The 14,568-nt window shown below is 45.4% G+C and overlaps 1 protein-coding gene across 12 annotated transcripts in view; it reads left to right on the top strand.

Annotated features, from left to right (window-relative positions):
* Positions 1-611: 611 nt before the first annotated feature.
* Positions 612-14,568, top strand: part of LOC119379144 (ionotropic receptor 25a) — a 317,618-nt gene continuing 303,661 nt past the window's right edge. For all 12 annotated transcript variants that reach the window (XM_049411884.1, XM_049411889.1, XM_049411879.1 and 9 more), the window contains exons 1-5: positions 612-729; positions 2,790-2,918; positions 6,539-6,850; positions 7,506-7,681; positions 11,469-11,522. In XM_049411884.1, the coding sequence (XP_049267841.1) occupies positions 636-729; positions 2,790-2,918; positions 6,539-6,850; positions 7,506-7,681; positions 11,469-11,522 (765 nt within the window). In that variant the 5' untranslated portion in view covers positions 612-635. The remainder of the gene's footprint in view (positions 730-2,789; positions 2,919-6,538; positions 6,851-7,505; positions 7,682-11,468; positions 11,523-14,568) is intronic.

Below are 14,568 nucleotides of genomic sequence, written 5' to 3'. Positions count from 1 at the left end.
GCTGTTTTCTTCCCTTTTTATTCTGATACTATACTGCGACCTTATCAGACTGAAATGTACGTTATACTAGAATCCAATACGGCCTTTCGGCATAAGTTCAATTTAAAAACTGCGGCCGGTTTCCCTAATGAAGTTCATGAGAGGCAAGAGGGGACCACGATCGTAGGTCAATCGGTCGGCCTAACTATTGGTCCATCTGGCTTCTCTAGCAACGAGCTTTCAATTCATACCGAGCGTGTAGTGTGGTACGGACCACACAGGCAGCTGATATTGTAGTGCGTAGAAGAGATGCTCTCTCTGTCTTGGTTATTGTGAGATGCGCACAAAGTGTACAAGGTATCAGTAGTGAGAATTCACGAATATAAGAAGTCTTACCGTTATCGACGTAAGTAGAACGTCTTGTGCGACTAGTAACAGCGGCAGGAAGCCGGGCGGTTTTTTTATACGCAGTTACAGAGTTATCAAGAACAATTCTGAAGCTAGAAAATCGAACACGCGGTGAGACGTGACAATGACTAGACCGGAGACTAGCAGCATTTCTTTCACTTGTCCACTCTGACCACTTGTGAATCTCGCGCAGGCATACCTTAACCGAGAAAATCCCAGAGCGGAAGGCTCACTACCCTGCCGCGAGAATGACCGTGGCAGCTGCCAAGAAAGGCACCATCACTGCAGCATTCTTCGCGGTCGTTCTGGTGGCCGCGACGGCTCAGGACTCGTTGCGTTTTGGTAAGACGTGCTTCTCTGGTTTCGCTACAGACTTCACTCATGCTCCTAAAACTCTGCTCGAAAATTGATCGGTTTTACAGTAAGGGGATACGAGACAATTGGTGCTGAGAAGCAGCAGAAAGGTTATTCCTGAAACACGCGTTAGTATTGTGAACATGAAATTGTACATGAACTTAAACATAATAAAAACTGTTAAGCAAACACTCACACTCATCAATAAGGCTAAAACAAACAAACAAACAAACAAACAAACAAAACATGTCGAAATGACGAACCATGCTAGCGTCATCCTGCGCCAAAACATTTTTAAAAAAGAAAAAAGCAACATGAAGTTTTCTTTTGAACCTTTAAAGAAATCTTGCTCACAGACATCGCCCGGTATATTTTTATTTTTTCACGTGGTATGCCTCTCTATAACCTTACGTCTTTCTCTGTTTTCGTGCTAGGTTTCGACAAGAAGCTTTACTAATGTGCTCATTTCATTCGTTCAATCTTGTTCCCATATGAAGAGTCGGGTTTTCATGTAATTATCATGCGACGCACTGCAAGTGAAGCGTAAAAGAGCACACGGAAAGAGGGCGACTACGACACATGACGATGCGCCGTGGGCTCCCTCTGTCCGTGTGTTTTTTGCGCATCGTTTTCCCTACGTGTAGGGTAGCAAACTGGGCAAAGTATAATTCACCTCCCTGCCTTTCCTGCTGTCTCTCTTTCTTTCGTTGTTGGTACGTCATACCAACAACGCCAAATTTCTCTCCCTTTTCTAAAAAGAGTGTGTGATGTTGAATGTCGCGTAGTGAAATTCTCTCATAAACATTTTTGTAAGCAGACAAATACTTTAATTAGGACAGTACAAAATATTAATTAACGCTTATTTATTGTCCAATGCCCTAAATTTACAATAGGATTGGACAACGGATGACGTTGAGATAAAATTACCGTCGGTAATGAAAAGCGCATTGCTCATGTGGATGGAATAAATCGTGTCGTTTTTGAAATTATAATCCTCTTGGGACATGTTGTGGAACATTTACTTAAATATACAGCTGGTCAACTTAAAAGCGAATATTGGTTAGGAATTCAATGTCAACTATAGCCATGCTAATTATTGATATTGTTGTGGGCATTAAGATTTGTTTATACAAAAGGTAATATTTTATTGTTCCACATATTATCTTGATTACTACACGAATAAGGGGATAGTGCTGATGAACGAACGTTCTGTAATACTTGTGTCATATTTGCTACTCGCTGCCATATTTCAAATATTGAATGGGTCGTACGGTTTTACGCCAAAGAACAGCGAGAGATGCCTTCATGGTTTCCTTACAATGAGGTTTCCAAGTGCAACGTTCCCGCGCGAGATAGCTTTGCCGTAACATTTAGATTATCCATGTTGCGCGTTTAGGTCCTGTCACGCAGCTCCGTTAAGAACGTTCGAAGATGTACGTGTGCGGTCAATGAGCTTTAGAAGCAGCGCATCAAAGAGCAGCACGTATAGACTAATTGGTTTCAATGAATGTCAAGTACACTGTGCACATAAAGAAGAGCACTTAAAAAGGCTTGACACTAGGTATACCTACGGCTAGCGTCTGGCAATTGTTGGTCCTCATTCGTACTTTCCTCTTCAGTGCTCTGTCTTGTTCACGCATTCCGTGTGAAAGGGCGCGTCAATTCGCCCCAACCAAAGCGCACGAAAGCTACTGTCCCCGCGCAAAGGCGCGATCACTGCACATATCACTCGAAACGCACGAACTATATTACACCGCTACTTGTCACTATTAACGCTGCGACCGCGTCTTCGGACCGGGCGATGTTACTTAAGTCGCCACCCGAAGATAACAGACGACTTTGAAAGTATTAAGCGCGCGCGTGCGTGCATCTGTGAGCATGTGGGGGAGCGCGGTGAAGACAATGTACGCTATACATACAGACATGAGCGGAGCTGATACATTCGTGGAGGGAAGTGCAGCCCGAACCCCTTCACGCTTAACGTTCTCGCGTAAAATGAAGAAGAAAGCACAGCGACACTCTTGAAAACGAATCTCCTTTCTTTGCAGTCGTTGTGGTGGAGAAGGGCAACGATGTGGCGAAGCTCATGATAACCGAGACGCTAAAAAAGACCACCGATGCAGTCCTGACCTACTCTCTCATTGAACTAGACCCAGAAGAAGTGAACGTCGCCGACGGTAAGCATTCTTTGCGGTTCTCTCGGTACTACATCGTTTTGCAGGACTAACCATGGTACATACACTGAAAGCACACTTACTACAAAGTAAGTTTGCTGCTATCATTCTTACATTTCTGTTGCCTCTGTCGCCGACTTCATGGATAACGATTTAACAGGGAGGAGTTTGAGATCATAAAAAACGAGTGGGTGTCCTGAAGTAGACCACAAACCCCTGTTGGAACCTTCCCTCTTTCATTTATATCTTAAGGTTTCGGAGGACGGGCAGTGGGAATCTTATGCCTACTACACTAGTAGCTAGCAGGTGGAATAAATGTAAGGCAAGTTAACACTGCTCTACCTGCTCCACATAGAAGAAACTCACAGGGTGCCTGGCGTATTCGCCTAAGACGACTCGAAGGCGAACGCCATCTTCTTTTTCTTTTCATTCGTTGTATTGATCCTCCCCCGCTTCCTCCGAAAGCTTTCTGCACCTAACGTGGTTTTGCACTGCCTCCAGGATCGCCATTTCAATCTTTTTGCACCTTAGCCGGTTTTGTACTGCCTCCGTGATCGGTCCACTCTTGACCAAGCGACGATGCCATGTGATGACGTCATCATGTGACGTCACGTTATGTTACGTGGTGCTAACCACAAATTTTGGCAACCTATGCTGTCAAGCGTGATGATTTTTTGCATCACTAGTGTTGACGCCGCCGACGCCCACGGTCAATTTTCGCGTTTCATGAGGTACCTAAGGCTTTCGCCTTAATAAGGCAACAGCATGGCCATACACTGCAATGGGCATAATATGCTCCTTTCTGGTGTAACGATTCACCAGCGGCAGACGACTTGATTAGCCGTGCGATAATAATTTCTTAAGGATATTATTAGAAGAAACAATTAGAAGAATTTCTAAATACGTGTGTTAATAATTATTCTTGGAACACGTGATGCCCTTGCGGATAAGAAAGTGCTCGAACTCATTATATAGTATACGCACACTTGGAAACATGAGGCTAGCGCAAATTTCGAGATATCCTTCATTTAACTGGCGGGGAAATGCATTGGAGCTCAAGTTCGTATTTTCTTAAAATGCTTCCTTCAAGCGTTCAAGCAGAAAATCAGCGGATGTTGCTATTATTATTCGCGATGGTGTACACAAACACACAAGGACACAGAGAAAGTAGGGAGAGGGCGGGCTGAAGCAAATGACGGAGATTCTGACAGAATAAAAGTAAAAAGACGAAAAAAAACTCCTATAAACGGGCATCCAGATCCGTTTCATTCATGCAAGTCAGCACGATGGGCCTGGTCACGTCGCGCAGCACACCCTCTCAGAAAGAGGCACTCGTCAAGGGTCGCACACTTAAGTCAAATGAGTGTATTCCCTAATTATCAATGCCCGCTGCGCAACGAACGCGCGACATGATAATATAAGGTACACGGTGTATATAAAGTGTCTCACAAGAGCCACAAGATGTACACGACGGACTGTCCACACGTCCATGACGGTATAAACGTTCGCGCACCAGCACAGAGCCTACCCTTCGCTTATGTAAGAGGGCTCTGGCACGACGGGTAGAGCCACGACGACGAATACGGGGAGGGGACGACGCGTTTCCGACACGCTGGTCTGTGTGCTCCTTTAGGAGGTGTCGGCGCATCAGCAGACGAGTGTTGTCAAACATACACGAAATTTCAGAGCGGTCACTCTCGTTATGGGCACGAGTTCAAGCGAGGCGATCAGCCTCTTCATTTCCAGCAATACCCACGTGCGATGCTATCCACTGGGTGATGGGACACACCACGAGAGATAATTTTGCTGGCAGATTTTGTGATGCTGCATAGAATTGAGCTATCGGTATCCTTTTTCAAGAGTATGTGAGGGCAGCATGGGAGTCTGTTAAGATGACGATCTTCGATGCTCTTAATACTTCCTGCACACACTTCAGAGCAACGTCAATCATTTTCGCAGTTGTTGATGAGGATGGACGGGGTATTCGAAACACTCGTCTGGTGTCAGTGGAAGGGGAAAAGAAAGCTTCAGAAGTGCCTTGGTCGTCGCTGAGTACAGTTGCGTCCGTAAGTAGCCTACGGTAACCTCCAAGTTTTTCAAGTAAGTGCAGCTGGGCTAGCTGGAAAAGTGCCGAAACAGGCTGGTCAGACTTTTTTGTGTATTTCTGGAATCAAAACAAAGAAACCAAATATAACACAGGGGAAACTGTGCTATCCACCGAGCTACCGCTGATGCTGTTCTGCGGTCCACTTTCTTGAGTATCTATGCTCGTGTGGTAGATATAGCCCTGGGAGTGCTTGCCAGTGACACTCACGCCGATGACAGCGGACGTGGAACATCTTTTCAACGACAGGTTTCTATCTGCGGAAAGCTTTTTTTGTCTCTTTTTTCTTCTTTTTCGTGGGAGGTCTCCTTATTCCAGGAACCCTCTGGCCTTCGCTGCCTCATGGCCCTGGCAACGAGATGTCGTTGTAGATCCAGGTCCTCCCATGTTTCGAGAAGGGCTTCGCTTTTTTGACTGGCGTTACAGGCATTCGGCGAAGGCGATGTGTCTATGTAGCGGTACTAGCACCACGATACCGTTTCGAACAGTAAACGTTCATTGATCCTACCATAACGATCTCTACATGTCAGTTAAAAAGCAGAGGAAATTTTCCCCATAGTTTTCTTTACTTTGTTGTAGGTTGCCCTTACGTGGCTAGAACATATAACAAAAATTGAGTTCCTAAGCATTAATTTTTCCTCTAACAATGCGGGACAATATCAAATGGTACACCAACGCATTTTTAGGATACCTTGAGGACGAACATCTCAAAACTGTTGCTATAGACTCAACAGTTCTCGTACGTGTGTACGCCCGACACTGACCGTCTTCAATCCCCGCCTTGCAACAAGCGCTCCTAAGTACTAAGTTAGAAAGTTAGTTACAGCGGTTGATTCTGTTAATTGATCAATGTCAGCCACTGTTAGTGTAATACGTTGCCGAAAAGGAAAGGTGTTATTTTTTTCAATGCACTGATTAATAATATTGAATTTTCTCGCTTGAAGCCGGTGCTAAAGCCGGTGCTAAGCTCTGGTGTAAAGTCCCTTCCCTCCCCCCCCCCCCTTCTGGCAAGAATGGCAAGACTTCCAGTTTCCTATGCATAAGTGGTAACTGTTTAGCAAAAAAAGTTATGATATACATATAAGCATTGAATGCACGCAGAATGTTTTTCCTGCGGTCCTTTGTACCTTAGAGCAATTTAAACTTAAATGCAGGTTCAAAAGATTGACCAGGGAAATCCAAAGGTGAATACTTGCTTGTGCAACTGCACAACAGCTCTCCATATTATTGCGCGGAAAGTAACTCTTATGCTGCTTAGAAGTACTGTAAACAAGTTTTATTTAGCATATTCGAGAGAACCATCGCAAACAGAGTTCTCGAGCATTTGCAGTGCATGTTTGTGTGTTTCTTTCGTGAGCTAAATGTTCTCGAATAAATACCTACAAAAAGGAAGCATAGAACTTCAATTAAGATGGTCCTGCACGGCGATCACGGTGCATCATCTCAACTTCAGTGGCACTTTAAGTTGGCAATGCCGCGACAAACGTGACAGGATTTTAACCGAAGTCCTTCTATGCAGTGTGCAACGCCATCTTCGCCGATCCGAAGCCGGACGTGCTGATCGACGCCGTGCGCACCCCGGGCAGCACAGTGGAGAAACTGTCGACAGCAGTGCGCGACACGGCACGCCGCATGGGGCTGCCCACGCTGAGCCTCACGTATGGCGTGCACAACGACTACACGCTCAGCGGCTGGGACCGACTCACGGCGCTCGAGCGAGAATACTTGGTTCACATAACACCGCCAGGAGACATCTACACGCAAGTGATTCGCGACCTCTGTAAGCAGATGGACCTCTCCACAGCTGGCATCATCTACGACACCAGCGTCAGTGAGTGGTCATACACCTTACGGAGATCATTAAAAACCGTCGCGTAGAAGCGGCACCTCAGTGAACGTAATAAACGGAAATCAACATAGTGAAAACCCTTGGCGCTCCGAATGGGCAAGTGTAAAGCGGGATCGCGCGGCAGTCAGCCGTGCAAATATAATCAGCGGTTCCTATAAATGGTTATTCTCTGATTATTCGGGAGCAGGCGCTGTTTAGTGTTGTACTTAACAGACATAAACTAAGTTTACAGTCCTTCTAGGTAAGGCTAAGGAGAGAAGCCTATGCTCTCACTACTCTGACGTTCTTAGTCGACTGCAACGACTAAAGTCACTTATTTGAACGACACGCTAAAGGCGCCTCGAGTTATGACGTGGCCCAAACATTGAGAGTCTAAATTATACTGCACGCAATACGATTACGTCATTAGGACGCCCATGCAGTTCCAAAGTCTATAGGTTGACATGGTTATGTCCCGGAAGCCACGGTGGCCTTCTAAAACGAACCCGGCTCTGTCTTTACGCCAGACATGCTTCTCATATCGCCCTGTTTGCCGCTTTCTGCACAAGATAGAATGAGAAAAAGTTCACCCTGCACCACGTATTTTTTTTACTGTCTATCAGTAACATAATTCTATACTGTCACTCTGCCACTCTAGTCATCGACCACAAGTACGCTCGACTGCTGGAAAACATACCAACGCGACACATCATGAGGGAGGTGGACGGCACCAAGGATGACTTCAAGAGAAAAGCGGAGCTCATTCACTCCACGGACGTGTCGAACTTCTTCATTCTTGGCCGTGCCGACACCATGAACCAAGCCCTGGAGCTGGTGAGAGCCTTCGTTGCAGAATGCAGACGCGTGTGAACAGCCATCCGCGCTCTGGCGCAAGTGCTAATGGAACACCTGTGCTCTTTGAGTTTTATTAACCGGGTATTGTGAAAATGTACGGAGAGATTTTTTTAACCTTTCGTATAACGCTCTGGGCGTTCCTTTGGAAGGTCCTAAGCTCGGGCTTAACTTCAGGTCACATATATGCTTAATGTTTAAAGGGGCCCTGCAACACTTTTTCAGCATGGTGAGCAAAGGCTGCTGATTGGTAGTAGAAGCTCCTGAGAACATGTGAGCCAAACATTATAGTGTAGTACGCGGCCTGGAATTTACAATTATTTCTCAAAGTCAGCTAGAAATCGCTCCCTCTTCTCTCGACAAATGATGCCATAAACCCAAATTACCGCGCCAAAAACCCTAAGTCCACGACCATTTGCTGATTTGAGCATCGTGAGCGGCATAGTTACCGCGGCCGCCGCGAGATGGCGCGACATGCCCGCGCGCTCGCTCGCTATCACACTGAAAGTAAGACGCGCATTCGAAAAAGAAGAAAGGGCTCAAGGTCATGACGTTCGTTGAAGAACGGACGTAGCTTCTTGGCCCCTTGACATACCCCCCCCCCCCCCTGAAAGAGGCCATATATGTTTTGTTTGTCACAATTTGCCCTAACATGAATGAAAGTTATTTCCTTATAATGTGAATTATAGCGACATTCTCAGTTAAAGTTATCAGTGTCGCCTTTAACCGACAAGTTCTACGGTCACGAATTAAAGAGAAATATCATGCCCTGCACCACAGCGAGAAACTTTTTTTCGCTCCCCCCTCTCTCTCTGTCTCTCCCATCTTTCTACTCCCCTTCCCTTTCCCCCGGCGTAGGGTAGCCAACCGGACTGCTGTCTGGTTAACCTCCCTGCCTTCTCCTTTTCGTATTCCTTCCTTACCCTTCTGTATAATACGCATAGGTCGGCAAAAATATTGGAACTGACTCCGACTCACTCAAGAAATATATTTTGCTCTGAGAGCTCACTCGGACTCAGGCTCATCGAAATTTTCCTCAACCAGAGTCACTCGGACTCAGACTCACTAAACTTTTTTCTCAACCGGACTCACTAAAACTCAAACTCACCAACGTATTGCTCAGCAGGACTCACTCAGACTCAGGCTCACGGCTTGACCTGAGTCTGAGTGAGCCTGAGTGAGTCGACTCATGAGTCCGCTGGCGTAAAATTAGCTTTTCCGATCATGATGTAAATGCTCTTTAACTCCTATATCTCACATAATCGTTGCTCTACGATACACCTTTTGATATTATACCTTCAAATAGGAGTTATGAGTGGTTGCAATCCAGTAAGGACGTTTTCACGAAATGCGCAACTCACACGAGATATTTCTATCAAGAACTTCCCGTGCAAAAGTTTGCGGGGGGAGGTAATTGCACCCCCTCCCACAATTACACCTGTTATCAATAAACACTGTGGTGGAGCATGAACGCTAGTGCATTGAGGCACGTGTGAATAGATTTGAGTATAAACGTAAGCCTATATAAGGCTGATAGTAAGGCCGATAGGTCAGTAGATAAGACCATTGGTCGGCAATGAAGGGTGGAGCTCACCCAGACTCACTCAATAAATACATTTTGCGCTTAGGGCTCACTCGGACTCAGACTCATCAATATTTTCCTCAACCGGACTCACTCGGACTCAGGCTCACTAAAATTTCCCTCTACCGGACTCACTTGGACTCAAACTCATCAACGTATTGCTCAGCCGGACTCACTCAGACTCACGGCTCGATCTGAGTCTGAGTGAGGAGTCGACTCATGAGTGAGTTTGCCGACCTATGATAATACGTGCTGATGGGCTAGTTAGGTCATAATTCAAGATCTTAAAAAACAAAAAAAACCATGACAAGGGGCGAGCTTTCAAAGTACAACTGTGCGCTTCAGTAGCGTAGCCAGAAATTTTTTTCGGGGGGGGGGGGGGGGGGGGGTGTTACACTACCCTTTATGCATGTTCGTGCATGCGTTTGTATGTGTGCATGTATATATACACATGCAAAATTGAAAACTTTCGGGGGGTTTGAGCTTTCCCCCCCCCCATCTGCCCCCGCCCCCCCTGGCTATGCCAGTGGGGTGCTTAAATGCGCGTTAAAGAACCTCAGGTGGTTGAAGTCAATCCGGAGTCCCCCACTGCGGTGTCTCATAATCATATCGCAGTTTTGGAACGTAAAAGCCCGAAATTATTATAGTTATTAACAATACCATGAATAGTACATACTACATAGGTTTTAGTTTGCACGATATTGTAAGGCCTCTCGAAATTACCGTTTCATGTGCTTCCATATCCAAGATCAGATGCCAGAACTACGATAAAGTATAAAAAATAAAGCACTAAACTTATGAACCAACTCGCCCAGCAGAAAGTTTTATTGAACTAGTGCTTCTAATAGTGTCCGGAATACTACGTTGCGAATGCAAGCTTTATAATAGCTATGTAAATAGCTTAGCGTTTGGACTGCTCAATTTAGTAACATATATGTTCTGTCGTAACCCGTTACGAAATACCACTAGCTCTATTTCTAATGGCGTCTAATGGCATTACGGAGTCGGCGCACCTTTGTCCTTGGTGTGAGGGCCAGTATACTAAGCGGTAAATACAGAGGACAGAGAAAATACATTCGCGTAATAGCATTTTCTCATTTTAATTTTTCGTGTGGTTCGTTCTCAACTTCATGTCACCTAGAAAAAAGACGTCGTACAGAGTGCTTCAATAAATCGACGTCAAAATTATTCCATAGACACTGAAATGTTGTCCGTTACTAGGAGCGTCAGCACGCCCACACAAACGTCGCTTGAAATATATTGTAACCAACAAACACAGCGCCTGTCGCTAAAACAACTATTTATTCAGGGCAAACCCCTGCCCGTCCAATCAAGAAACGCTACCCCAAGGGTGTCCCACGCTAGCTAGTCCGAACCTCGTCTACTTCTTCTCCCATGTAGTCTCCCGCGTGCCGGCCATTACATCAGCCACCAGTCTTCCTGCTAAGCACGGGGTGTGGTGACATGCGCGGTACAGCGTCACATTGCGCGCTTTGCTTGCCGGTTGTGTGGCGGAATTTACAAACGCAGGAAGCAGCGTGTGTCTTCAGACGAACAACTTGTGGCAATGTATACTTTCAGGATAATAGTTATTGCTGCTGTATCAGGTGTACATCGCCACCGAAATACTGAAGGCAAGGTCTTAACTCTCCTTCATTATAAAATAAAGGCCGTACCTGTTGTTCTTGAATTAGTAAAGTCCCCTCATCAAAATACAGGGATTGGAACTGTCGCGAAATACGACATTTCTGTCGTAAAGACAGAAATGGCGTTATTGTGAGAGCAAAGTGAGAGGAGAAGTTAAGCGCAAATCAAGACGGACCACGAAGAATAGAGAAGACAAGCACTGGCGCTTTCTCTGTCTCTTCTATTCTTTGTAGTCCGTCTTGATTTGCGCTGAACTTCTCTTCTTAAATGCTATGCACCAACTAGGCCCAACAAAAGTCTGCTGAAAGTGTTACAAGTTGACGACCTAATATTGTGACAAATGGGATAAAAGCCAGCGAAAAGTTCTATCGCTACATTATAAATTTCTGTCGTCATAACTTGAAGTTCGAAGATAGGACAAAACATTTTTATCGTTTTCTTTCTTTTTTTGAAAAAAGGTATGCGCTCTGCGCAATCGTGAAACGTCGGGATTCAACTTACTTATCTGCAGCTTATTTTCAATTCGTGCGTTTCCACCAGGCTCACAGGAACAAGTGGAACAACTGGCAGTTCGCCTGGTTCCTAATCTCAAGGGTGAGTGTGCAGCCTCTTTGTTTATTTGCTACCTCACTTCATGCATGATTCACGCAGCTACAGTAGTGAAAAAAATATACCGCAAGCAGTATGCATGGGCGAAGCTGTACTGCAGAAAACCGGCCAATTTAATGAGCGTATTGTTGTTGATGTAAGATTTTTAGTCATTGCGCTGAAGATGAGCACGGACAGCCGGGAAAAAGGAAACCTCGGGCGCACAACACGAGTCCTTATACCTCCGCGTGGGTAAGGCCTCCTTGATGGTTTAACCCGCCGAGAGGGGGTTACGTTACGGAGCCTTCGTGTCAGGGATACGCTTACCTCGTCTGTGAACACTGGCCGCCGCAATCCTCAATGCGACACTGACACACTCGCTGTGGGCTTTCCTAACGTAGGCCGTGTTCGCCACCTCCGTGCAACAGGCCTCGGGCCTATAGCCGACCACCCGACCTTGACCTTTGGATACATGGACCATATCACCGTTCCCTCATAGACTTTCTGCCTGAATCAGATTTGTTCCCGCGTCTTTGACGCCCCTTTTCCACTATGCTTAATGACAAGCTTTCTAAATAAAAAAAAAATATATCGCAGCGATTTGTACCATGCATAGTTTACTCGTCCATCATTCGTCATTAATCACGCTGCTGCTGAAGTGTCAATTATGTCCTAACTCGGTTTCTGACGAGAATGAATCACGTTTTATTTTCATTTTTCGCATACGATGCGTGCAACCTACAGAGAACAGTGAGAACCATTTTATCGTACCCGAATATATACTACACCGTCAATGTTTTGTGACAGCATTTCTGGTTTGCGACAACTGAAACGAGAATTTAATCAGAAAGTTTGTCAATTAAGGTGCTATAATCCTTCATGAAAAACTTAACGGCGGTGTAAACTTCCAAGCTAAAGCTTTATTTTCTGTTTGAGGTGAATAGCCGTGGAACACCTCGCGGTCATCTGTTCTTTGCTGTTCGCAGTTTATTTATTTATTTATTTTTGCAAGCATAGACAGTGAAGCACACAAAACAAATCTCGCGACTAGTTTTCTGTAGAGCCGTTAAGAAGCAAAGTATGCGAGCCATGCACTTGTATATCTTTTTGCAGCAATACACATGAGTGTAGTAAAGGAAAAGACAAACCGCAAACAAAGCAAGAGAACAAACTTCTAACGAGGGGCGTTGAAACTTTTGTACGAAACACTGCGTGTACAGCACATCTCGGCGTAGGTTTAGCAAGTTCTGACAGACACGGTTTGCCGTGTTTCGTTCATTCGCCAAGACAAATCACGTCGATTTCCTTGTTGCACGACAGCGTTACGACGATCTTATCATTTGCTATCTTTCTCATTATTCCCTAATCGTTAAGGCGTTCACATTTTAACTCCACTTAGCTTGCAGGAAGCGATGAGTTTAGAAAGAACAGAGGATATTTAATATGTAGAAGCTCGTAGTAATTGAATAAGATGCTACTTGATCTGTGAGCGAGAACTAGTCATGTTTTATGGACTTAGAAAGAAATAAGGCCACCTTGCCAAAGGGTATGAAAAAAAAGTCACAGTTTCGCCGCAAGGCCGAAGCAATGAATGCGATAGCAAGAAACTAATGCTATATGAAGTGACGCTCGCCAATGGATACTCTCAGTTTGAACAGCACTCCTGTTGCAAAGGCGGCCGAAGCAGCGAAGGAAACTAGCGTGCTTCAAGTGTCGAGCTGTGACACTTGATAGTTCGCACTCATCTTCTGTTTGTTAGTTTAGCGGCGTCCCTTGAACTCGAGTGGCTTTCGTACGCTCCGTAACATGAGCGCGGACAACACGGTGAAAGCGTGAAACATCCCTCTTCCCCTCAGCACAAGAAAACCGCGCGAGCAGACAGCGGAAGGGCAAGGTTCTCCCTGCGCAAGTATACGCCTAGTATGGATGGATGGATGGATGCTATGAGCGTCCCCTTTAAAACGGGGCGGTGACATGTCTGCCACCAGGCTCGAAGGGGAAAAAAAAAAAAAGAAACTTCCTTGTTTCATGTTGGCCTAATACATTATCTACATTGATTAAATCTATGTTATTATACCAAAAAAATATGAATTCACGGTCCATCTCTCTGCCTCTTAAGGCAGAATGACCTTATTTTTCCCCCATTATTTATTTTTGTTCTTTATCTCTACTTTTCTGCCACCAATACTATAACCGTCTCTTATTTCTATCGCGGACGTGTGCAGCTTTCCATTGTTGTCCCTAAAACCCAAGGCTTCATGTAGACTCGTGCCCACACGTATACCTGGGTGAATATCGCCACATTCAATCAGTACATGTTCCATCGTTTCCTTAGTTCCCCCGCAGCATGTACATTTTTCTTCTTCGTTACTGAATTTCGCTTTATAACTACGCGTTCTAAGGCAGCCCGACCTTGCTTCAAACAGCAAAGCGCTTCCCCTTGAATTATCATAAAACCTTTCCCTCATTATTTCGTTTTTTCCCTTAGGTAGTTACTCAGAGCCGGCTTCTTTTCCATCGCTGCCATCCAATAAGTCCTCTCCGCCTCTCTGACCTTCCGCTTAATGCTCCTTGCTGCCATATCGCCCGCACTGCTAGCCGTATATTTACTGGTGAGCCTCCTAGTTCTTTTTCTCCACTGCGTGTCAACGCTTTTTCTATACAAATACCTGAAAACCTTCTCTGCCCATCTACTGTTCTTCATTTTCCTCAGCCTCTCTTCGAATCTCATTTTGCTCTGAGCTTCCCTCACTTCAAAGCCTGTCCATCCCATATCACCCTTTACAGCCTCATTTGTCGTCTTCCCGTGAGCGCCCAACGCGAGGCGGCCCACCGTCCTTTGATTTACATCCATTCCTGATTGTACCTCTGACTTCATGCACACTACTGAGTTCCCAAATGTAAGCCCCGGGACCATCACACCCTTCCACAGCCCTCGAAGCACCTCGTACCTATTGTATCCCCATAAAGCTCTGTGCTTCATAATTGCAGCATTCCTCTTTCCCTTTGCTACCGATGCTTTCTCTTGTACCTCCATATATCTATCCCCCTC

This window comes from Rhipicephalus sanguineus, chromosome 1 (assembly GCF_013339695.2).
Source record: "Rhipicephalus sanguineus isolate Rsan-2018 chromosome 1, BIME_Rsan_1.4, whole genome shotgun sequence".
NCBI lineage: Eukaryota > Metazoa > Arthropoda > Arachnida > Ixodida > Ixodidae > Rhipicephalus > Rhipicephalus sanguineus.
This window is presented reverse-complemented; position numbering and strand designations above follow the sequence as displayed.